This window comes from Dama dama, chromosome 9, assembly GCF_033118175.1.
Source record: "Dama dama isolate Ldn47 chromosome 9, ASM3311817v1, whole genome shotgun sequence".
NCBI lineage: Eukaryota > Metazoa > Chordata > Mammalia > Artiodactyla > Cervidae > Dama > Dama dama.
The window spans coordinates 7,344,550-7,370,464 of record NC_083689.1 but is presented as its reverse complement, the minus strand read 5'-3'; the positions used below and the strand labels follow the sequence as shown (position 1 = coordinate 7,370,464).

General features: G+C 43.9%; 1 protein-coding gene across 1 annotated transcript in view; it reads left to right on the top strand.

The window, feature by feature from the left end:
* OBSCN (obscurin, cytoskeletal calmodulin and titin-interacting RhoGEF) overlaps positions 1-25,915 on the top strand; it is a 235,604-nt gene that overhangs the window by 75,241 nt on the left and 134,448 nt on the right. The window contains exons 15-18 of the mRNA XM_061149525.1: positions 1,228-1,503; positions 14,402-14,677; positions 18,844-19,119; positions 22,822-23,097. Coding sequence (XP_061005508.1) covers positions 1,228-1,503; positions 14,402-14,677; positions 18,844-19,119; positions 22,822-23,097 — 1,104 coding nt within the window. The remainder of the gene's footprint in view (positions 1-1,227; positions 1,504-14,401; positions 14,678-18,843; positions 19,120-22,821; positions 23,098-25,915) is intronic.

The window sequence follows — 25,915 nt, the reverse complement described above, 5'->3', positions numbered from 1 at the left end:
TACAGCCAATGTGTTCTTTTCTTGTAGAAAATCAGAATGAGAGTCTTTACTGGGACGTGATGTCAAGAATTATCATAAGGCTGCAGTTCTCAAGACAAGGGGTCCCAGTGTGGGGATGGTTACCACACTGGAGGAACAGAAAACTCAGTTCAGAAGCAGTTCATAAATGACTTCCCGGCACCACCATCCCCCCCTCGCCCAACCCCTTTCGATTGTTATTCTCTTGTCTGTTCAAGAAGTCAAGGGAGGATGTTGCAGAAAGAAATAGTGGTTGGATCACTGACCCACACAGAACACTTAAGTTGCACTAACAATTCACACCACACACAGAAGTCAGCTCAGGGTGGGTTGGAAACCTCAGAGTAAAGAGTAAAACCAAAAGAAAAAACCTGAGATAATAACATGGTCTCTTCAAAGACTTAGGGTAAGGAAAGATTTCTTAAGTAGAAGACAAATGCTCTAAACTCAAAGGGAAGAAATGGACATTGTCACACTATCGGAAGGAAAAACTTTGACTTAACAGAGGACTGGATCAGAGAGTGAATATATGAGTCACACGGTTGGGAATATGCTTAAAAGTTACCTGTTTGTCATTCTCTGGCACGTAAATGTATAAAAATTGGCCAGCTTTGAATCAACCCAAGAGAGCGCCTGCTATTGGCAAGTGGGCAAAAGATTTGACCCTAGTCACCAGGAAGAAGAAAACAGTAATGGCAAACCCAGTCCTAAGGGGGAGGCGCTTGCTTTTTCACTCCTCAGACAAAGACACAGATAGCCACGGGGGGTGCAGACAGTCCCCCAGATTGCCACCAGCTGAGAATCCTGAGAGTCGGCAAGCGTGCCGAGCCTCAGCCATCTCCAGGACTGCAGGTGAAAGGTTCCTGCATGTAGTATGGGGAAGACTGGGGCACCATCTGGGAATGTTGGGGAACAGTTGCCTCGAGACCTGCAGATGTCATGAACAGAGAACAAGTCTGTTCTCAGGGCCTCCCACCCGGGACCTGCTCCTAGGGACCTGTGGGAGAAAGTGTAAATTGTGTCACATGCTAAGAAAGGCAGGGGGACCTCTGCAGGGCGCAGGGCTGGTGCAGAGCCTGGAGAAGTCTCCAGCTCCACCATCCTCCTACACAGCCCCCCACTTCCCCATCCAGGTCTTCTCTGCCCCGGGGCTGCCGTCCTGACTGAGATGGGGTCTCTGACCCCGTGTCTCCCCCTCTGTGTCCCCAGAGCCCTCGGTGGTGTTTGCCAAGGAGCAGCCGGCACGCAGCGATGTGCAGGCCGTGGCGGGAAGCAGCGCCATGCTGAGCTGCGAGGTGGCCCAGGCCCAGACGGAGGTGACGTGGTACAAGGACGGCAAGAAGCTGAGTTCGAGCTCGAAAGTGCGTGTGGAGGCCACGGGCCGTGGGCGGCGGCTGGTGCTGCAGCAGGCGGGCAAGGCAGATGCCGGGGAGTACAGCTGCGAGGCCGGGGGCCAGAAGGTCTCCTTCCACCTGGACGTCACAGGTCAGTCCTGGAGGAGGACGCGGAGCTAGCCTGTGCAGGCGGTCAGAGTACTGGCTACCTGCCTCACCAAACATGTGTGTGCTTGCCTGGATCCTCCATCTCTCAAGCCTCCCTGTGTTCCTTGTCCCACTTGGTCCCCCCTTTGGCTGGGGGAGCATGTAAAGGGAGGGTGTGCTTGCAAAGAGGAGGGACCATTTCTGTCCACCTGTGTCCAGGCAGTGAGGCTCACTCTCAGTGTATTGGCACCTGCCCAGAACCTTTCTCCTGTTCATGCTGTCGAGACCCTGCCTTTCACTGATGCCTGGGGGCTGAGGTCGGCCTGGAGATAACTTACTTTCCTCCCATCATCTGTCTTTTCTGGGAGCTAGCACATGCCCTCATCCAGCCCCTCATGCTGGTCCCATTTGACCAGTGGTGTGTCAGTTTGAGGGATCTTGGATCAGGGGAAAGGTTCGCCACACAATCCTCATTGGCCTTCTCTCAGAAGTGAACTTTGAATTACAAAATTTGAGGTTTCTGGGAGGCTCTTCCTCCCTTTTCCTGGATATAGGAGCTCCAGTTGGCCATAGATAGAAAAAAAATAGACATGTTTTATTGTCACTTCCTTGCAAAGGGAAGAAACAGGATGATTGATGGAAGTCGCTTATGCTACTTTGGATGATCTTAGATCAAAGATGGTGTTGCCTTTGTCTTCTAACAGACTCTATGTTCCATGTCAGTATTCCTGTCCATGTTACACTGATGAATTTAGAAATGGAAAGGAAAAAGTCACAGCTGCCACATCAGTCGGCGTTGCTAATGAGGATTTACTGCCCTCGCAGCCTCTGACTGGCAAAGCAGTCTTTATTTCATTGCATTTTCGTAGTGGTCAGTAAGACTCTCTGCCTCATGCCTCGTATCTCAAGCACAGGACAGTCTAAAAAATCAGGTTAGTCTTCTGGGAAGAGAATCTTCATGCCAATATAGAGATGGCCTGCCATCCCACATTTTTTTTTCCTTTTTTAAAAAAAAATTATTAATTTTTAATTGAAAGATAATTACTTTATAGAGTTTCATTGTTTTCTGTCAAACCTCAGCATGCATCAGCCATAGGTATACATGTGTCCCGTCCATCTTGAACCTCCCTCCCATGTCCCTCCCCATCCCACCCTTCTGGGTTGATACGGAGCCCCTGTTTGAGTCCCCTGAGACTTACAGCAGATTCCCGTTGGCTCTCTATTTTACATACGGTGATGTAAGTTTCCATGGTACTCTCTCCATACAGCTCACCCTCTCCTCCCCGCTCCTTGTGTCCATAAGTCTGTTCTCTATGTCTGTGTCTCCACTGCTGTCCTGCAAATAGGTTCATCAGTACCATCTTTCTAGATTTCATATATATATACACGTTAGCATATGATATCTATCTTTGTCTTTCCGACTTACTTCACTCTATAATAGGCTCTAGGTTCATCCACCTCATTAGAACCGACTCAAATGCATTTCTTTCTATGGCTGAGTAATATTCCCTTGTGTATATGTACTACAACTTCTTTATCCATTCATCTGTCGATGGACATCTAGGTTGCTTCCATATTCTAGCAATTGTAAGTGGTGCTGTAATGAACATTGGAGCACATGTGTCTTTTTCAGTTTTGGTTTCCTCAGGGGTATATGCCTAGGAGTGGGATTGCTGGGTCATGTGGTGATTTTTTTTATTCCTAGTTTTTTTTTAAGGAATCTCCATACCATCTTCCATAGTGGCTATATCAATTTATATTCCCACCAACAGTGCAAGAGCATTTCCTTTTCTCCACGCCCTATTCAGAGTTTATCGTTTGTAGACTTTTTGATGATGGCCATTCTGACTGGTGTGAGGTGATATCTCACTGTAGTTTTGATTTGATTTCTCTAATAATGAGCGATGTTGAGCATCTTTTCATGTGTTTGTTGGCCATCTGTATGTCTCCTTTGGAGAAATGTCTGTTTAGGTCTTTTCCCCACTTTTTGATTGGGCTGTTTGTTTTCCTGGTATTGAGTTGTATGAGCTGCTTGTATATTTTGGAAATTAATCCTTTGTCAGTTGTTTCATTTGCTGTTATTTTCTCCTATTCTCAGGGTTGTCTTTTCACCATGTTTGTAGTTTCCTTTGCTGAGCAAAAGCTGTTAAGTTTAACTAGGCCCCACTTGTTTTCTTTTGTTTTTATTTCCATTACTCCAAGAGGTGGGTCATAGAAGATCTTGCTTTGATTTATGTCATTGAGTGTTCTGCCTATGCTTTTCTCTAAGAGTTTTATAGTTTCTGATCTTGCATTTAGGTCTTTAATCCATTTGGAGTTTATCTTTGTGTATGGTGTTATAAAGTGTTCTAATTTCATTCTTTTACATGTAGCTGTCCAGTTTTCCCAGAAGCATTTATTGAAGAGACTGTCTTTGCCCCATTGTATATTCTTGCTTCCTTTGTCAAAAATAAGGTACCCATGGGTGCATGGGTTTATTTCTGGGCTTTCTGTCTTGTTTCATTGGTCTATATTTCTGTTTTTGTGCCAGTACCACACTGTCCTGATGATTGTAGCTTTGTATATAATCTGAAGTCAGGAAGGTTGATTCCTTCAGCTCCGTTCTTCTTTCTCAAGACTGCTTTGGCTATTCAGGGTCTTTTGTGTTTCTATATGAATTGTGAAATATTTTGTTCTAGTTCTGTGAAAAATGCCATCAGTAATTTGACAGGGATCACATTGAATCTGTAGAGTGCATTTTGTAGTATAGTAATTTTCACAATACTGATTATGTCTACCCAGGAACATGGAATATCTCCCCATCTGTTTATGTTGTCTTTGATTTCTTTCATCAGTGTCTTATAATTTTCTCTATGCAGTTCTTTTGTCACCTTAGGTAGGTTTATTCCTAGATATTTTATTATTTTTGTTGCAATGGTGAATGGGACTGATCCCTTAATTTCTGTTTCTTATTTTTCATTGTTAGTATATATGAATGCAAGTGATTTCTGTGTATTGAGTTTGTATCCTATGACTTTGCTAAATTCACTGATTAGCTTTAGTAATTTTCTGACAGTATCTTTAGGGTTTTCTATGTGTAGTATCATGTCATCTGCAAACAGTGACAGATTTACTTCTTTTTTTCCAATTTGAATTCCTTTTATTTCTTTTTTTTCTCTGATTGCTGTAGCTAGGACTTTGTAAACTATGTTGAATAATAGTGGTGAAAGTGGACACCTTTGTCTTGTTCCTGATCTTAGGGGGAATGCTTTTGGTTTTTCACCATTGAGAATAATGTTTGCTGTAGGCTTATCATATATGGCCTTTACTGTGTTGAGGTAGGTTCCTTCTCTGCCTATTTTTTGAAGAGCTTTAATCATAAATGGGTGCTGAGTTTTGTCAAAAGCTTTTTCTGCATCTATTGAGATTATCATATGATTTTTATCTTTCAGTTTGTTAATATGATGCATCACATTGATTTGTGTGTACTGAAGAATCCTTGCATCCCTGAAATAAACCCAACTTGATCATGGTTATGAGCTTTTTAATGTGTTGTTGAATTCTGCTTACTAACTAGAATTTGTTGAGGATTTTTGTATTTATTTTCATCAGTGATATTGGCCTGTAGTTTTCTCTGTCTGGTTTTGGTATCAGGGTGATGGTGGCCTCATAGAATGAGTTTGGAAGTGTTCCTTCCTCTGCAATTTTTTGAAAGAGTTTTAGAAGAATAGGTATTAGCTCTTCTCTATGTGTTTGATTAGAATTCACCTGTGAAGCCATCTGTTCCTGGGCTTTGGTTTTTGGGGGATTTTTGATCACAGTTTTGATATCAGTGCTTGTGGATTGGGTTGTTCATTATTTCTGTTTCTTCCTGCTTCAGTCTTGAAAGATTTAACTTTTCTAAGAATCTATCCATTTCTTCCAGTTTATCCATTTCATTGCCATTAAGTTGCTCATAATAGTCTCTTATAATCCTTTGTAGTTCTGTATTGTTGTAACCTCTCCTTTTTCATTTCTAATTTTGTTGATTTGTTTCTTCTCTCTTTTTTCTCGATGAGTCTGGCTAAAGGTTTATCAATTTTATCTCCTCAAAGAATGAGCTTTTAGTTTTATTAATTTTTACTATTGTTTCTTTCATTTATTTTTCATCTATTTCTGCTCTGATCTTTGTGATTTCTTTCCTTCTGCTGATTTGGGAGTCTTTTTATTCTTCTTTTTCCAGTTGCTTTAGGTGTAAAGTTAGGTTGTCTATTCAGTGTTTTTCTTGTTTCTTGAGGTAGGATTGTATTGCTATAAACTTCCCTCTTAGAACTGCTTTTGCTGCATCCCTTAGGTTTTGGGTTGTCGTGTTTTCATTGTTATTTATTTCTAGGAATTTTTTAATTTCCCTTTTGGTTTCTTTAGTAACCTGTTCATTATTTAGAAACATATTGTTTAATCTCCATGTGTTGTGTTTTTTACAGTTTTTTTCTTATAATTGATATCTAGTCTCATAGAGTTGTGGTCAGAAAAGATGCTTGATATGACTTCAATGTTCTTAAATTCCTGAGGTTTGATTTGTGAACCAGGAGGTGGTCTATCCTGGAGAATGTTCCGTGTGCACTTGAGAAGAAGGTGTATTCTTCTGCATTTGGATGGACTGTCCTGAAGACATCAATGAGATCCATCTTATCTAATGGGTCAATTAAGACTCTTGTTTCCTTATTAATTTTCTTTTTTGATGATCTGTCCATTGGTGTGAGTGGGGTGTTAAAGTCTCCCGCTATTATTGTGTTACTGTCTATTTCTCCTTTTATGTCTGTGAGTGTTTGTCTTGTGCATTGAGGTGCTCCTGTGTTGGGTGCATAGGTATTTACAATTGTTACGTCTTCCTCTTGGGTTGATCCCTTGATCATTATGTAGTATGCTTCCTTATCTCTTGTAACATTCTTTATTTCAAGGTCTGTTTTGTTTGATATGAAGATTGCTATTCCAGCTTTCTTTTGCTTCCCATGTGCATGAAATATATTTTTCTATCCTCTCACTTTCAGTCTATATGTGTCTTTAGATATGAAGTGGGTTTCTTGTAGACAGCATATGTTTGGGTCTTGATTTTGTATCCATTCAGCCAGTCTGTGTCTTTTGGTTGGACCATTTAATCCATTTAAATTTAAAGTCATTATTGATATATATGTTCCTATTTCCATTTTCTTAATTGTTTGTGGTTTGTTTCTGTAGATCTTTTTCTTATTTTGTGTTTCTTGACTATAAAGTCCCTTTAACATTTCTTGTAAAGCTGATTTAGTGATACTGAATTCTCTTAACTTTTGCTCGTCTGTAAAGCTTTTGATTTCTCCATCAATTTTGAATGAAATTCTTGCCAGGCAGAGTAATCGTGGTTGTACATTTTTCCCTTTTAGTACTTAAAGTATATCCTGCCATTCCCTTCTGGCCGGCAGAGTTTCTGCTGGCAGATCAGCTGTTAAATGTATGGGGTTTCCCTTGTATGTTACTTGTTGCTTTTCCCTTGCTGCTTTTAATAGTCTTTCTTTGTGTTTAACCTTTGTTAGTTTGATTACTGTGTGTCTTGGCATGTTTGTCCTTGGGTTTATCCTGTATGGGACTCTTTGCACCTCTTGGACTTGACTGACTATTTCCTTTTCCATGTTGGGGAAATTTTCAACTATAATCTCTTAAAAATTTTTCTTATACCCTTTCTTTTTCTCTTCTTCTTCTGGGATCCCTGTAATTCAAATTTTGGTGCATTCAATATTGTTCCAGAGATCTCTGAGACTGTCCTCAGTTCTTTTCATGCTTTTTACTTTATTCTGCCCTTCAGCAGTTATTTCCACCATTTTATCTTTCAGCTCGCTGATCCATTCTTCTGTTTCAGATATTCTGCTCTTGATTCCTTCTAGAGTATTTTTAATTTCAGTAATTGTGTTGTTTGTATCTGTATGTTTATTCTTTAATTCTTCTAGCCCTTTGTTAATTGATTCTTGCATTTTCTCCATTTTATTTTCAAGGTTTTGTATCATCTTTATTATCAATATTCTGAATATTTTTCAGGTAGTTTGCTTATTTTCTCTTCATTTATTTGGACTTCTGTGTTTCTGGTTTGTTCCTTCGTTTGCGCAGTACTTCTGTCTTTTCATTATTTTTTTAAACTTATTATGTTTGAGGTCTCCTTTTTCCAGGAGAAAAGAATTCAAGATGAATTCTTTCTTCCTTTTGGTTTCTGCCCTCATAAGTTTGGTCCAGTGGTTTGTGTCAGCTTTGTGTAGGGTGTGACTTGTGCTTGCATGTGGTGGGAGGCAGTGAGTTTTTTTTTTTTCTTCCTCTGATGGGCAGGACTGAGTAGGTGGTCATCCTGTCTACTGACGATTGGGTTTGTATTTTTGTCTTTTTTGTTGTTTGGATGAGGCACCCTGCTACTGGTAGCTGGGCGATGTCAGGTTTTGTATTCAAGTGGTTGCCTTTGTGGGAGTTGTCGATACTTGATCCTCCTTAGGGTTAGGGGTTCTCTGGTAGTCTAGGGTCTTGGAGTCAGCACTCGCACTCCAAAGGCTGGGGGCTTGATCTCTGGCCAGGAACTGAGATTCCACAGGTGGGTGGTTATGGCATTAAATGGGATTAGAACAAATGCCCAAGAAGGAGAAACCAAAGATGAACCCCAGACAAACGGCAATTACAAAATCAGGATAATGGACAACACACACACACATAAACACCCTTAAGCAAAATCAAAACAGTCCAACAAAAATAAAGTACAACAGACTGACCCAGTGAACAAAAGAAACCAAAAATGATATCCACCAGTTAAGAACAAAACTAACTAAAGCACAAACTGGAAAACAAAACTAAAGCAAGATACCAACTGGGGGATAAAGCAGTGAAAACAAACTTAACAAATATGGTGAGAAAAAGAAAAGAAAGAAAGAATAGAAATGCAAAGTTAAATAGAGGCACGGAAAGATTTATATATATTAAAGATTAACTGCAAGGGGAAAGAACAGTAGGAAAAGCAAACAAAAAAATAAATGTATGTAGAAAATGTTAAAAAAAATTTTTTTTAAATTAAAGAGGAAAAAAAAAAGGAAAACTACAGAACTGCAAAAGGCCAAAGTTCTGCAAAAGGCAGAAGTTTATAACAGAAATAAAAAGTGTGATTGAAAAAAAATCTCATAAACTTAAATAGATTTCATAGTGCTAATAAAATCAGCAACTACAACGGGGTGGGGGAGGTAGGGAGAAAAAGAGAAAAAAAAAAAAAATCCAGAAGCAACTATAGAGCAAGTCAAAATATAAGAATAATAAATGTTTTTCTTGAGTCTCTGCTGTCAGCATTCTCTCCCTCACTGTGAGTCACAGTCCTCGTCACCTCCCTAGGATGCCCTCTAATATGAGGCTGGTCTCTGGACCTGCTGTGGGGGCAGCTCAGACTCTAATCTGCTCCTACTCTTGTGAGTTATCGCCTCCAATGCCCACAGCTATCAGAACTAGCGCATTTCTCTTGTGGGAGCTCTCAGTGACCTCTTATATATTCCATAGACACAGAGTCTGCCTAGTTGATCATGTGGATTTAATCTGCAGCTTGTACAGCTGGTGGGAAGGTTTTGGGTCTTCTTCCTTAGTCACACTGCCCCCGGGTTTCAGCTATGGTTTTATTTCCACCTCTGCACGTGGGTCATCCACTGTGGTTTGCTCCTGAGGCTGCCCTGGAGGACTAGGGTTTGCCCCTGTGAGGGCCAGGTGTGGAGGTGGGGCAGCTGCTTGGGTCGCAGGGGTTCTGGTAGCACCAGGTACTCAGGGGAGTTGGTGGCTAGGACAGCAGGAAATATCATGCTCTAGAAGAAAAATAAATGCAAAAAGGCAAAATGGTTGTCTAAGGAGGCCTTACAAATAGCTGAGAAAAAACCACTACAATATTGTAAAGTAATTAGCCTCCAATTAAAATGAATAATGTTTTTTTAAAAAATTTTAAAGAAAGAGAAGAAAAGCTAAAGGCAAAGGAGAAAAGGAAAGATATATCCATCTGAAGAAAAGTTCCAAAGAAAAGCAAGGAGAGATAAGAAAGCCTTCCTCAGTGATCAGTTCAAAGAAATAGAGGAAAACAATAGAATAGGAAAAACTAGAGATCTCTTCAAGAAAATTAGAGATACCAAGGGAACATTTCATGCAAAGATGGGCGCAATAAAGGACAGAAGTGGTATGGACCTAAAAGAAGCAGAAGATATTAAGAATAGGTGGCAGGAACTCACAGAAGAGCTATATGAAAAAAAGATCCTAATGACCCAGATAATCACAATGGTGTGATCACTCACCTAGAGTCAGACATCCTGGAATGTGAAGTCAAGTGGCCCTTAGGAAGCATCACTACGAACAAAGCTAGTGGGAGGTTATGGAATTCCAGCTGAGCTATTTCAAATCCTGAAAGATGATGCTGTGAAAGTGCTGCACTCAATATGCCAGCAAATTTGGAAAACTCAGCAGTGGCCACAGGACTGGAAAAGGTCAGTTTTCATTCCAATCCCAAGAAAGGTAATGGCAAAGACTGTTCAAACTACAACACAATTGCACTCATCCCACATGCTAGCAAAGTATTGCTCAAAATTCTTTTGAGGAAGTTTTCAACAGTACGTGAATGGTGACCTTCCAGATGTTCAAGCTGGATTTAGAAAAGGCAGAGGAACCAGAGATCAAATTGCCAACATCTGTTGGATCATCAAAAAAGCAAGAAAATTCCAGAAAAGCATCTACTTCTTAAAAAAAAAAAAAATCTACTTATGCTTTGTTGACTATGCCAAAGCCTTTGACTGTGTGGGTCACAACAAACTGTGGAGCATTCTTAAAGAGATAGGAATACCAGACTAGCTGACCTGCCTCCTGAGAAATCTGTATGAAGGTCAGGAAGCAACAGTTAGAACTGGACATGGAACAATGGACTGGTTCCAAATTGGGAAAGGTGTACATTAAGGCTGTATATTGTCACCCTGCTTATTTAACTTATATGCAGAGTACATCATGAGAAATGCCAGGCTGGATGAAGCACAAGCTGGAATCAAGATTGCTGGGAGAAATATCAATAACCTCAGACATGCAGGTGACACCACCTTTATGGCAGAAAGCAAAGAGGAGCTGAAGAGCCTCTTGATGAAAGTGACGAGGAGAGTGAAAAAGCTGGCTTGAAACTTGGCATTCAAAAAATTAAGATCATGGCATCTGGTCCCATCACTTCATGGCGAATAGACGGGGAAACAATGGAAACAGTGCCAAACTTTATTTTCTAGGCTCCAAAATCACTGCAGATGGTGACTGCAATCATGAAGTTAAGACACTTGCTCCTTGGAAGAAAAGCTGTGACAAACCTAGACAGCATATCAAAAAGCAGAGATATTAATTTGCTGACAAAAGTCCATCTAGTCAAGGCTATAGTTTTTCCAGTAGTCATGTATGGATGTGAGCATTGGGCCATAAAGAAAGCTGAAAGCTGAAGAACTGATGCTTTTGAAGTGTGGTGTTGGAGAAGACTCTTGAGAGTCCCTTGGACTGCAAGGAGATCCAACCAGTGAGTCCTAAAGGAGATCAGTCCTGAGTATTCATTGGAAGGACTGATTGTGAAGCTAAAGCTCCAGTACTTTGGCCACCTGATGCAAAGTAGTGACTCATTGGAAAAAGCCCTGATGCTGGGAAATATTGAAGGCAGGAAGAGAAGGGGACGACAGAGGAGATAGTTGGATGTCATCAGTGACTCAGTGGACATGAGTTTGAGCAAATTCCAGCAGTTGTTGATAAACAGGGAAGCCTGGCGTGCTGCAGTCCATGGGGTCGCAAAGAGTTGAACACGACTCAGCAGCTGAACTGAACTGAGAAGGATATGGCAACCCACTCCAGCTTTCTTGCCTGGAGAACCCCCGTGACAGAGAAGCCTGCCAGGCCACAGTCTGCAGGGTCGCAGAATTGACAGGACTGAAGTGCCCTGCGCCTTGCATAGATGCAAGTCTGTTTTGTTTTTTTTTTTTTTGCCTGTGGCAGTTCTGCCCCAGTGGGGTTGAGCATGAAGGTGGCACAGCTGCTTGGGTCATGAGGACCCAGGCGGTACCAAGTGTGCAGGGATGTGGACTCTGTTGGATGCAAGAGTTATGGCCCTATCAGTCTTTTTCTAGCCTCTGGCGGCTGGCAGTCAGAAGACCTCTTTGTCTCGTCTTTCTCCATTGCTCTGCCCATTCGGGGTCCTCCTCTGTAGATGGGCACATCAGGCACATAAAGGGGCACCCTGGGTGGGGTCCCACTCTGTAATTTGGTGCGTCAGACGTTTGATGGGCCAGCCTCTCTATTGCTCAGCTGCTGATGCTGGTGTGTGAGGAGAGAGAGGCTATGGTGATGGCTCCACCCGCTATGCGTGCCTCAGCAGTATCACCTTGCTTCCATGGCTGCCCGGCTTTCCTCCACAGGGATTTCCCACCATAATCTCCTCCCTCTCATCCCTTCAATCCGTCTTTCTGCAGTCAACAGCAGCCGTCGCCCTGGGATTGCTCCGCAATCCCTACCCTCCAGCTCACAGCTGCTGCGCCTTATAGGGGACCTGTGTCCCTGTCCAGGGTACGTATGGCTGCAGCAAGGACTGTCTGATTCTCATTCCATTTAGGCTGCCACGGTCAGCTGTTTCACTCTCTGCCTTAAATGGTTCTCCTCTTGGACAGTTGCCCCAGTGTGGGGATCGGACCCCTGCTTCAGTTTCCCTACCCACCAAGGGAAGGTCCAGTCCTACTAACACTCATGTTTTTCCCTAGTTCCTTCCTCCTACTGAGTTTTGCATGGATCTGTATATCCTTTTCCGGTGGTCAGGTACTCCTGCCTGCTCTCAGCTGGTGTTCTGCATGCACTTCTGGGTCTGAAGGCGTACTCCTGATGCATCCGTGGAGGGAGAGGTACTCCACGTCCACCTGGTCCTCTGCCACCCCACGTTAATCGCTAGGTGCTTACCTCTGACATTTTGTGATCATGCCAGGGTAGGTTGGTTTGTGGGTGTGTGTGTTCCCCAGATCCCACCATGCACCTTTATTAAATGTGGTTTTTAGAGCATGTTAGTGAGTATTCTAAGGTAAAACCATTTGAAAATAGTGAAGTGTGGCTAAATCTTAGTAATCTCTATGAAAATCAGATACAGGAAGATAAAAGAAAATCAGAGATATGACATGTGAATCAGTAAGACCACTGATGAAAATCTTCTCAGCCCTGTAGTTCTCTGGTACACTATACAAAATATCTGGAAACTGCTGTTCAGCTGGACATGGTTTCAAAAAACTAAAAGTGGATTTGCTGATAATAGGATGATTAACTCAGACCATCCTTAAAGATAAACTATTAGAATGCATATGATTCTTGCATAGGATTAATGTGTAAAAAATTAACATGGAAAAAACATTTCTGTGTCTAAGTCCTGGCAAGGTGTGCTTGGAAAAAAAAAAACAAAAACGAAATTTGTGTGAAAGCATTAGACTAGCTCAGTTGTATCATGTTTCTAATTCCAGGTCTGATCAATGTTGCCAGGAGGCTGTGTGTAGGGAAATTATTCTGGATTCTTGAGAGACAGTTAAAAGGTTGCAAGAGATGGATAGAAATCCAACGGGGGAAAAAAATAAAAAGATGTTTATTAACAATCAAAATGGAAGAAAATTTGTTTTTTCAGTGGTCTGATGGAAGAATAACAGGCAGATTGCAAAGGCAAGATACAGCCAGTATGTCATTTTCATGAAGAAGAGCATGGTAGGAGCATTTACAGTTACCCAATGTCAAAAATTATTACAAGGCTACAGTCTTCAAGATAAGGGATCCCAGTGCTGGGTTGGTTACCACATCCAAGGAACAGAATAGTGAACTCAGAAACAGTCCTTGTGGAAGTGGAATCTTGCATCACCCATTCCTACCGACCCTCCACATCTTCCATTTGTTACTGTGTTGTCTATTGAGAACTAGGGGAAGGATGTTGTCCTCCAAAAATGGTGGGTGGACCACTGCACCATACAGAAAAATTTTGTACTAGCAGTTCACACCACACTCATAAGTCAACTTGAGGTGGGTTAGACACCTCAGTGTTAAAGATAAAACCCCAAAATCCACAGATGCTAATGTGGTTTCTTCAAGACTTAAGGTAAAAAGATTTCTTAAATAGAATACATATGCTCTACACTTAAAGGGACGAAATGGCTATTGTGACACTATTGGAGGAAAAACGATCGGAGAACTGGATCAGAGTGAAAATGCCGGTCACACAATTGAGAATATCCTTAAATCCTACCTATGTGTCATTCTCTGGTATTTAAATTGACAAAGAGTGGCCAGATGTGAATTGAGAGAAGAGAGAACCTATTGGTAAGTGGGCAAGGAATTTGAATAGTGTCACTAATGAGAAGAAAACAAGAATGGTGAACCCAGTCCTAAGGGGGAGGCACTTGCTTCTTCACTCCTCAGACAGACACAGAGAGCCACGGGGAGGTGCAGGCAGTCCCCCAGATGGCCACCAGCTGAGAATCCTGAGAGTCGGCAAGCACGCCGAGCCTCAGCCATCTCCAGGACTGCAGGTGAAAGGTTCCTGCATGTAGTATGGAGACTGGGGCACCATCTGGGAATGTTGGGGAACAGTTGCCTCGAGACCTGCAGATGCCATGAGCAGGGGACAAATCTGTTCCAATGACTGCCCACCCCACGGTGTACTCCCAGGGACCCATGAGAGAATGCATAAATTGTGTCCCTGTTGCTGAGAAAGGCAGGGGGACCTCTGCAGGGCACGGGGCTGGTGCAGAGCCTGGAGAAGTCTCCAGCTCCACCATCCCCTTTCCCGACTGCCCCCCACCACCTCCCCATCCAGGTCTTCTCTGCCCGGGGCTGCCGTCCTGACTGAGATGGGGTCTCTGACCCTGTGTATCCCCCTCTGTCCCCAGAGCCCTCGGTGGTGTTTGCCAAGGAGCAGCCGGCACGCAGTGACGTGCAGGCCGTGGCGGGAAGCAGCGCCACGCTGAGCTGCGAGGTGGCCCAGGCCCAGACGGAGGTGACGTGGTACAAGGACGGCAAGAAGCTGAGTCCGAGCTCGAAAGTGCGTGTGGAGGCCACGGGCCGTGGGCGGCGGCTGGTGCTGCAGCAGGCGGGCAAGGCGGATGCCGGGGAGTACAGCTGCGAGGCCGGGGGCCAGAAGGTCTCCTTCCACCTGGACGTCACAGGTCAGTCCTGGAGGAGGACGCGGAGCTAGCCTGTGCAGGCGGTCAGAGGACTGGCTACCTGCCTCACCAAACATGTGTGTGCTTGCCTGGATCCTTCATCTCATCAAGCCTCCCTGTCTTCCTTGTCCCATCTTAGTCCCTGGGGTAGGGTAATTGGGGAAGGTGTGCATGCAATGAAGAGGGACCATTTCTGCCCACATCTTTTCCTGACAGTGAGGCTCAATACCTCTGTCTTAGCACCTGCCCAGAACCTAATGGTTATTCCTGGTGTTGAGACCCTGGGTCTCTTTGGGCTTGGGGGCTGAGGTAGACCTTCCGTCCCCTCATAAGTCTCTCCTTAACACCCAGCACATTCCCTCATGTTGCCCCTCATGCCAGTTCTCAGTTGTCAAGAGGTGTTTCAATTTGGTGGATCCTGATCATGAGAAATACTGGCTACACAATCCTACTTGAAATTCTCTTAGGGGTGAACTTTGGATGATGAAATTTGAGGTTTCTGGGAGGCCTTCTCTTCCTTTTCCTAGATATAGACGTGCCAGTTGCCTAGAGGTAGCAGGAAATAGGCCCAGTTTGTTGTCACATATTTTCAAAGGGAAGGAAAAAGGGCTGATTGGTAGAGAGTCATCTGTGCTATTTAGGCTGATCTTAGATAAAAGATGCTTTTGCCTCTCTCTTCAAACAGGTTGGATTTTCCCATCAGTACTCCTTTTTGCATTCTGCTGAGGGAATTAGGAACAGAAAGGAACACGTTCACTTCTGCCACGTCAATAGTCTTTACTAAGAAGGAGTTACTGTCCTAGCAACCTCTTACTGGCAAAGCAGTGCTCATTTCCTTGCAGCTTCCTGATGGTCAGTGAGTGTCTCTGTCTTGTGACTGGAAGATAAGGCAGTCTTAGAAATCAGCTTATTCTTCTTCCTGGAAGAGAGTCTCGTGCCAAAGAGGGATGGGCTGCCATTTCACATTTACTCCTAGGTGCTGACACGTAATTTGAGACTGTGCCAATGCAGAAGGATTTGTGGGTGTGAATAGATACCTCAGATCCCACAGTTCATCTTTATAGAATGTGTTTTTTTGGAGCACCTTAGAGAGTATTTGAAAGTAAAACTTTTAAAAACTTGTGAAATGTGGCTAAATCATTGTAAGCTCTATGAACACAAGAAGACAGAGAGAAGTCAAAGTGTTGTAAGACGTATCAATCAATAATGAAAAGTCTTCTCGGCCCTGTAGTTTTCTGGTCGTTTTTGATGTTTATTTGCAAGTCATGTCTCTTTCATGACCCTGTGGACTGCAGTTCACCCTGCTCCTCTGTCCATGGGATTTCCCAGGTAAGAATACTAGAGTGGGCTGCCATTTCCTTCTCTAGGGGATCTTCCTGGCCCAGGGATCAAGCTTGCATCTCCTGCACTGCAGGCAGATTATTTATTGCCCAGCCACCAGGGAAACCAGTTCTCTGGTACACTGTACAAAACGTCCTGGAAAACTCTTATTCTGTGCTTGTGGAGATGATCCTAGAGAGAAAAAAAGGAGACAGACTCTGTAACTTTCTTCATATACAAAGCATAGCATTGATACCAAAATGACCCAGAAATGGCAGGGAGAATCAAATTCCAGACCAATCGTCTGCGAATATCAAGGCCAAAATAAAAAAATCATAATATTTGTTAGCAAAATGAATTAATCAATGTATCCAGGAGTAAGGATCTGTGATAAAAGTTGTAGTCTAGGGTTGCACAATGGGCTTCACATTGGTTATGTTAATAGATAAAAAGCTTGATATTAAGAAATAGAGTGCAAGGACTTCCCTGGTGGTCCAGAATGCCAATGTCAGGGACAATGGTTTGATCCTTGTTCTGTGAAGATCCCAAATGTGATTATCTCCACAGTACAGAATCAAGTGGTTAATTAAATTCAAGCATCATACATCAGGACAAAATATTTGATAACATCAAGCATCTATCTGTCCCTGCCATAAAATACTTGGGAAACTGTATAAGATATCTTTTCTTTTAACATAATAAAATTCTTGTGAAAAGAACAGCAGTGATAACACTGTCCCACTTGAGGTGTATCCCGCTTGCAAATCTTTGAGTGAGGGATAATACATGGAGGCCACTGCAACCCCTGAGTCCAGTAAAGAGGAGAATAAAATCACCAGCAGATGGTTTTGAAAAACTAAAGATGAAATTTAGAAACTCAGAAAATTTGAAGATACATTATTAGACTGTGAATGATTCCTGAGGAAAAAAATCAGTATGCTGAAATAATTCCTACATCTAAGTCCTTGTTAGGAATGCTTGAAGAATGAAATCTGTGTTAAGAGTTGGACTAGCACAGTTGTATCATGTTTCTAATTCCAGGTCTGATCAAAGTCACCAAGAGGCTGTGTATGGGGAAATTACATTTAAGATTCTTGAGAGACAGTGGGAGGTTGCATTAGATGGAGCAATTTGAGGGAAAAAGTCAAAGGTGTTTATTAACAATCAAAATAGAATTTTCTTTTTTTGGGTGATCTGATGGAAGAATAATAGGCCAATTTCAAAGGCAAGGTACAGCCAACACACTGTTTTCTTGAAGAAAAGCATGGTGGGGACGTTTCCTGGGACCTGTGTTAGGCTAAGTTGCTTCAGTAGTGTCAGACCATTTGCAACCCTGTGGACTATATCTTACCAGGCAGGCTCCTCTGTCTGTGGGATTCTCCAGGCAAGAATACTGGAGTGGGTTGCCATTTCCTCCTCCAGGGGATCCTCCCGACCGAGGGATCGGACCCGCGTTTCTTATGTCTCATGCATTGGCAGGTGGACTCTTTACCACTAGTACCACCTGGGAAGCCCTCTGAAACCACAGAGCTATTTACAAAAACAGGCTCCTGCTCAGGACCCTCTTGGCTGCAGAAGCAGACACACACCCAGGCATGCCAGCTCTGCAAATGGCTGCAAGGCCACATGTGTGTGGGTGCGTGATCCCTGCTCCATGGGGGACCAGCCTGACCAGTTCTCATGTATCAGGAATTACCCTAAAGCTGTAGTGTTCGAGATAAGGGGATCCCGGTGCAGTGATTGTTTCCACATCAGAGGAACCGAATGGTGAGCTCAGAAACAGTTCCTTGCATAAATGGCTTCCTGCACCACCCGTCCCTCCATCCCCTACACCTTTCCATTGTTACTGTGTTATCTGTGTGAGAACTCAAGGAAGGATGTTGTCTAATAAATGGTGTTGGACCACTGAACCATACGGAAAAATTAAATTGTGCCAGCAGTTCACACCACACACAAAAGTCAGCTCAGAGTGGGTTAGAAAACTCGGGGTAAAAGGCAAAACCCAAAAAACCCCTCAGATGATAATGTGGTTTCTTTAAAGACAACATAAGGAGAAATTTCTTAAATGGAACACAAATGATCTATGCCCAAAAGGGCTGAAATGGACATTGTGAAACTATTGGAAGGAAAATCTTTGATTTATCAAAGGACTGGATCTGAGAGTGAAAATGCCAGTCACACAGTTGGAAATACCCTTACATCCTACGTATGAGTCATTCTCTGGTATGTAAGTGTATAAAGAGTGGCCAGAGTTGAATGAAAAAAGAGCCTCCTATTTGTAGGTGGGCAAAAGATTTGAATTGTGTCACCATGAAGAAGAAAATAGGAATGGTGAACCCAGTGCTAAGAGGAAAGGTACTCAGCTTCTTTATTACTCGGTGACAAAGAAAGCCAGGGAAAGGGGGGGAGGCAGTCCCCCAAGATTGCCACCAGCTGACAGTAGTTAACAGTCAGAAGGGCACCAAGCCTCAGCCCTCTCCATGGACTGCAGGCGAAAAGTTCCTGCATAACCACATGGAGACGACTAGGGCACCATCTAGCAAGGTTCGGGGACACATGCCTCGTGACCCTGCAGATGCCGTGAGCACGGGAGACGTCTTTTCCAGTGGCCACCCTGCCAGCTGGACCAGCTCCCATGGGCTCAGAAGAGAATGCATAAATGTGGGACTGTTGCTGAGAACGTAGGGGACCTCTACAGAGCACAGGGCTGGTGCAGAGCCCAGAAACGCTTTCAGCTTCCCTGCCACCACACACACCTCCTCCTCGGCTCCCCCCGCTTCTCTGCCCGGGGCTGCCGTCCTGACTGAGATGGGGTCTCTGACCCTGTGTATCCCCCTCTGTGTCCCCAGAGCCCTCGGTGGTGTTTGCCAAGGAGCAGCCGGCACGCAGTGACGTGCAGGCCGTGGCGGGAAGCAGTGCCACGCTGAGCTGCGAGGTGGCCCAGGCCCAGACGGAGGTGACGTGGTACAAGGACGGCAAGAAGCTGAGTCCGAGCTCGAAAGTGCGTGTGGAGGCCACGGGCCGTGGGCGGCGGCTGGTGCTGCAGCAGGCGGGCAAGGCGGATGCCGGGGAGTACAGCTGCGAGGCCGGGGGCCAGAAGGTCTCCTTCCACCTGGACGTCACAGGTCAGTCCTGGAGGAGGACGCCGAGCTAACCTGTGTGCAGAGGATGAAGGGATTGGCTTTTGGTCTCAACAGATGTGTGTACTCGCCAGTAGCCTTTATTTCTTCATACCTCCATGTCTCATCTTCATATCATCCTGGCCTGAGGAAGGGTGCAGGGGAGGATGCAACTTCAGTGAAGAAGGGCCATTTTTGTCAACCTCTTTGGAGGCAGTGAGACTCAGTCACACTGTCTTAGTACCTGCCCAGAACCTTCCTTGTATTCTTGGTATTGGGACCCTGACTCTCCCTGATGCTTGGGGGCAGAGGTAGACCTGGGAATATGTGACTTTTCTCCCATCATCTGTCTTTCCTGAGAGCTAGCACATGCCCTCATCTGGTACCTCATCCAAAGTGCTTCAGTGTTTCAATTTGATGCATTCCAGATTAGGGGAAATACTGGCCACACAATCCTACTTGGAATTCTTGCAGGAGTGAACTTCGGATGATTGAATGTGAGGTTTCTGGGATGCCACTCCTTCCTTTCTCTGGATATAGAAGCTCCGGTAGCCTGTACGTTGCAAGACAAAAAAACCCATGTTTTGTTGTCAGGTCCTTACAAAGTGGGGCTTCCCTGGTGGCTCAGCGGTAAAGAATCTGCCTGCAATGTAGGAGCCGCAGGAGATGCGGGTTTGGTCCTTGGGTTGGGAAGGTCCTGTGGAGGAGGGCGTGGTAACTCACTCCAGTATTCTTGCCTGGAGAATCCCATGGACAGGGGAGCCTGATGGGCTACAGTCCAAAGGGTTGCAAAGAGTTGGACACCACTGAAGCGACTTAGCGTGCATGCACGCTTTACAAAGAGAGGCAAGAAAGGATGATTGATAGTCACCTGTGCTTTTAGGATGATCTTCTTAGATCAAGTATGATTTTGTGTTTGTCTTCGAACAAGTTTGTATGTTGCAGGTCAGTATTCCACTTGGCGTTAGTTGATGAATTTAGGAATGGGAAGGAAAAAATCTCTTCTGCCACATCAGTAGGTATTGCTAATAAGCAGTTACTGTCCTAGCAGCCTCTGACTGGCAAAGCAGCCTCTATTTCCTTGCATTTTGTTTGTAGTCATCAAGTGTCTCTTTCTCATGGCTGAAATGTCAGGCAGTCTAAGAAATCAGGTCATGCTTTTTCTGGGAAGAGAGTGTTTATGCTGCGTAGGGGAGGCTACCATGCCACATTGACTTCTAGGTGCCAGCATGTGAGAGTTTGAGACCATGCCAGTGTAGCAGGATGTGTGGGTGTGTATACATCCCAGATCCCACCATGGGTCTCTTAGAATGTGGTTTTTGGGAGCACATTAGAAAGTATTTTATGGTAAAACCTTTGAAAAATTGTGATACATGGCTAAATCCTAGGAGATTATGTGATAATCGGACACACGAAGACAAAGTAAATTTAAAGAGTTTGTGGCTTGTGAATCAGTAGGACCAGTAGTGAAAAATCTTCTCAGCCCTGTAGTTTTCTAGTGAGGCATGCAAAATATTTGGAAAATTGTCATTCCATGCTTATGGAGATGGTCCTAGAGAGAGAAGAATGAGATATCCTCCATAACTCTTTCATGTCCAGAATATAACATCGATGCCAAAATCACACTAGAAAGGCAGGGAGAATGAAATTCCAGAAAATCTACTGTGAGCGTCAAGGTCAAAATCACATATTAAATGTTAATAAAAAGAACTCAGCAGTGTATCCACGGGTAGAGATGCGTGGTGAAAGTCATAGTTCAGGATTGCATGTTGTGTCAACGTTGGCATCGTTGGTAGGTAGAAAGCTTGACTTTGGATTGAGTGCAGAAAGATGTGATCATCTCCATGAGTACAGAATCAAATAGTTTATTGAACTTGAAGGTCATATATTGGAACAAAATGTTTGATAAGATTGAGCATCAGTTTGTGCCATAAAATTCTTAGCAAACTATATTAAAGAGTTCTTTTTAATGTTATCACACTCCTGCAAAAACAAGAACAAGCCCAACAACAGCATCCCACTTAAGGAGTACCAGGAGATCTTTGACATGAGGGACAGCACTCAAGCCAACTATAACCTCTGAGTTGAGTAAGGAGAATAAAATCACTGGAAAACTAAAGGTGGAATTTGCTGATGATGGAATGATCAACTCAGACAATCCCAGAGATAAATGGTTATATTGCATCCGATTCTTGAGTAAGATAAGTGTGTAAAAAAAATCAATATGCAGAAATTATTTCTATGTCTAATCCTGGCAAGGAATGCTTGCAAAATGAAATTTGTGTGAGTTAGACTGGCAAAATTGTATCATGTTTCTAATTCCAGATCTGATAAAAGTTACTCAGAGGCTGTGTGTGGGACATTATTCAAGATTCTTGAAACATAGTCAGAGGTTGCAGTATGTGGATAGAAATTCGAGGGAAAAATAAAAAATGTTTATTAACAATCAAAATCGAAACCAAATTTCTTTTTTGGGTGGTCGATAGAGGAGTAACAGGCAGATCAAAGGCAAGGTACAGCCAATATGTTGTTTTCTTGAAGAAAAGCACAGTGGAAGCATTTACTGGGACCTGAAGTCAGGAATTATTGTAAGGCTACAGTTTTTTCAAGATAATGGGATCCCAGTGCAGGATAGTTGTCACGTCAGAGGAACATGATAGTGAACTCAGAAACAGTTCTTGCATAAAAGGGTTCCTGCATCCACCATCCTCACAGATCCTCTTTATCTTCTGTTTGTTATTGTGTTGTCTATTTGAGAAGTTGAGGAAGGATGCTGTAGTCAAAAATAGTTGCTGAACCAGTGAACCACATGGAAAACTTAAATGTCCTAGCAGTTCACACCACACACAAAAGTCAACTCACGTTGGATTAGAAACCTCAGGGTATAAAAAACCTCAGATGAGAAAGTGGTTTCTTTAAAAACTTAAGGTAAGGAAATAGTTCTTGAACAGAATACAAATGAGTCCTCTGCACTCAAAGAGCAGAAATGGGCCTTGTGACACTGTTGGAAGGAGAAAGTTTGGATTGTCAGAGGACTGGATCTGAGGGTGAAAGTTGGGAATGTCCTTCAGACCTGCCTGTTTATCATTCTCTAGTATTTAAATGTTTGAAGAGTGGCCAGGGTTGAATCAAGGAAAGTTTGAGCCTACTGTTGATATGTGGGCAAAAGATTTGACTAGTGTCACAGGACGAAGAGAACAGGAATGGCGAGCCCAGTCCTAAAGGGAAAGGGCTCCATTTCTTCATTCCTCAGACAGTGATGAGGTGCAAGCGCTCCCCCAGATTGCCGTCAGCTGACAATCCTAAGCGTGGACAAGGGCACCGAGCCTCAGCTGTCTTCATAGACTACAGGTGAAAAGCTCCCTGCTCTTAAACAGTATGGAGAAGACTGGGGCACCGCTGAGGAAGGATGGGGAGCATTTGCCTGGAGACCTCGCAGTTGTCATGAGCAGGGGGCAAGTCTGTTCCATTTGTCCTGCACCGTGGACCTGCCCCCAGGGACCTGTGGGAGAATGCGTAAATTGTGTGACTTGCTGCCGAGAAAGGCGGGGGCCCCGCTGCAGGGCACAAGACTGGTGCAGATCCCCAAGAATTCTCCAGCCCCATTTCCCCTCCTCCCACTCCCAACTCCTCATCCCTGTTCTTTGCCCGGGGCTGCCGTCCTGACGGAGATGGGGTCTCTGACCCTGTGTATCCCTCTGTCCCCAGAGCCCTCGGTGGTGTTTGCCAAGGAGCAGCCGGCACGCAGTGACGTGCAGGCCGTGGCGGGAAGCAGCGCCACGCTGAGCTGCGAGGTGGCCCAGGCCCAGACGGAGGTGACGTGGTACAAGGACGGCAAGAAGCTGAGTCCGAGCTCGAAAGTGCGTGTGGAGGCCACGGGCCGTGGGCGGCGGCTGGTGCTGCAGCAGGCGGGCAAGGTGGATGCCGGGGAGTACAGCTGCGAGGCCGGGGGCCAGAAGGTCTCCTTCCACCTGGACGTCACAGGTCAGTCCTGGAGGAGGACGCGGAGCTAGCCTGTGTGCAGGTGATGAGGGGCCTGGCTTCCAGCCTCACCAGACTATGTTTGCACTTGCCTGGATCCTTCATCTCTTCATGCCTTCCAGTCTTCCATGTCCCACATTGGTACCCATTTTGGGTACCTGGGGAGGGTGTCTATGGAGAGAAAAGGGGCGTTTTGGTCCATGCATTTTCAGGCAGTGAGGCTCAGTCACACTGTCTTAGCACCTGCTCATAATCTGCCTGTTGTTTCTGGTGTGGAGACCCTGCTTCTCCCTGATGCTTGGGGGCTGAGGTAGGCCTGGGAATAACTGACCTTCCTCCCATCATCTCTTTCCTGAGAGCTAGCATAGGCCTCCATCCAGTACCTCTTGCTGGTCTCAGTTGGCCAGAACTGGGACTTGATGGATCCCCGTTTAGGAGACATATTGACCACACAGTGCTACTTGGAATTCTCTTAGGAATGAAGTTTGAATGATGAAATTTGAGGTTTCTGGGAAGCCCTTCCCTCCTGTTCCTGCTCTGGTTGTCTATAGGTAGCCAGAATAGGCCCATGTTATGTTGTCAGGTCCTGGCACAAGGAAGAAAGAAAGGATGATTGGTAGAGCGTCACCTGTGCCATTTACGGTGACCTTGGATTGCAAAATATGATTTTGCCTTTGTCTTCAAACAGGTTGGATGTTGCAGGTTGTATTCTCCTTGGTGTGATGCTGGTGAATTTAGGAATTGAAAGGAAAAAGTCACTTCTGCCACATCACTAGGCTTTACTAATGAAGAGTTAGTGTCCTACTAGCCTCTGCCTCGCAAAGCAGTCTTTATTTCATTGCATTTTCCTAGTGCTGACTGAGTCTCTGCCTTGTGCCTGGAACACAGGACAGTCTAAGAAATCAGATTATTCTTCTTCTGGCAATGAAGACTTCATGCTGAATAGAGTTGGGCTGCCATCCTACCTTGACTTCTAGGTGCCAACACCTAACAGTTTTTGACTGTACTAATAATGTATGATGATTTGTGGATGTGTACAGATATCCCAGATCTCAGCATGCATCTTTCTGGAGTGTTTTTTGTTTTTGACAATGTTAGAGTGTATTCTAAGATAAAATCATAGAAAAGTTGGGATATGTGGCTAAATAGTTGTTGTTCAGTCATGTCCAACTCTTTGAGACCCCATGGACTGCAGTACCCCAGACTTTCTTGTCTTGCACTATCTCCTGGAGTTTGCTCAAATTGATGGCCATTGAGTCATCCAACCATCTCATTATCTGTCAACCCCTTCTCCTCCTGCCCTCAATCTTTCCCAGCAGCAAGGTGTTTTCCAATGAGTCAGGACTTCACATCAGGTGGCCAAAGTATTGGAGCTTCAGTTTCAGCATCAGTCCTCCCAATGAATATTCAGAGTTGAGTTCTTTTAGGATTGACTGGTTTAATCTCCTTGCTGCCAAGGGACTCTCAAGAGTCTTATCCAGCACCACAGTTCAAAAGCATCAGTTGTTTGGTGCTCAGCTTTCTTTATGGTCCAACTCTCACATCCATACATGACTTCTGGAAAAACCATAGCTTTGACTAGACTGAACTTTGTTGGCAAAGTAATGTCTGCTTTTAAATATGCCGATATGCTGTCTATGTTTGTCATAGCTTTTCTTCCAGGGAGCAAGCATCTTTTTAAAAATTTCATGGCTGCAGTCACTGTCTGCAGTGATTTTGGAGCCCAAGAAAATAAAGTCTGTCACTGTTTCCATTTTTTTCCCAATCTATTTGCCGTGAACTGATGGGACCGGATGCCATGATCTTACTTTTTTTAATGTTGAGTTTTAAGTCAGCTTTTTCACTCTTCTCTTTCACCTTAGTCAAGAAGCTCTTTAGTTGCTCTTCACTTTCTGCCTTTAGGGTGTAGTCATATGCATATCTGAGGTTATTGATATTTCTCCCTGCGATCTTAATTCCAACTTGAGCTTCATCCAGCCCGGCATTTCACATGATGTGCTGTGCATATAAAATAAACAGGGTGTTTATTTACTTATGTTAAATAAACAGGGTGACAATATACAGCCTTGATATACTGCTTTTCCAATTTGGAACCAGTACACTGTTCCTTGTCTTGTTCTAACTGTTGCTTCCTGACCTGCATACAGGTTTCGCAGAAGGCAGGCAAGGTGGTCTGGTATTACCACATCTTTGAGAGTTTTCCACAGTTTTTTGCAGTCCACACAGTCAAAGGCTTTAGTATAGTCATTGAAGCAGCAGAACTTTTTCTGGAATTCCCTTGCATTTTCTATGATCCAACAAATGTTGGCAGTTTTGTTCCTCTGCCTTTTCTAAATCCAGCTTGTACATCTGGAAGTTCTCAGTTCACATATTGTTGGAGCCTAGCTTGAAGGATTTTGAGTATTACCTTGCTAGCATATGAAATGAGTGCAAATGTGTGGTAGTTTGAACTTTCTTTGGCATTGCCCTTCTTTGGAATTGAAATGAAAACTGACCTTTTCCAGTCCTGTGGCCTTGGCTGAGTTTTCCAAATTTGCTAGCATGTTAAATGCAGCACTTTCACAGCATCATCTTTTGGGATTTGAAATAACTCAGCTGGAATTCCATCACCTCTACTAGCTTTATTAGTAGCAATGCTTCTTAAGGCCCACTTGACTTCACACATCAAGATATCTGGCTCTAGGTGAATGATCACACTGTTGGGTTGTGCAGGTCATTAAGACCTTTTTTGTATAGTTCTTCTGTGTATTCCTGCCAACTCTTAATATCTTCTGCTTCTGTTAGGTCCATACCGTTTCTGTCCTTTATTGTGCCCATCTTT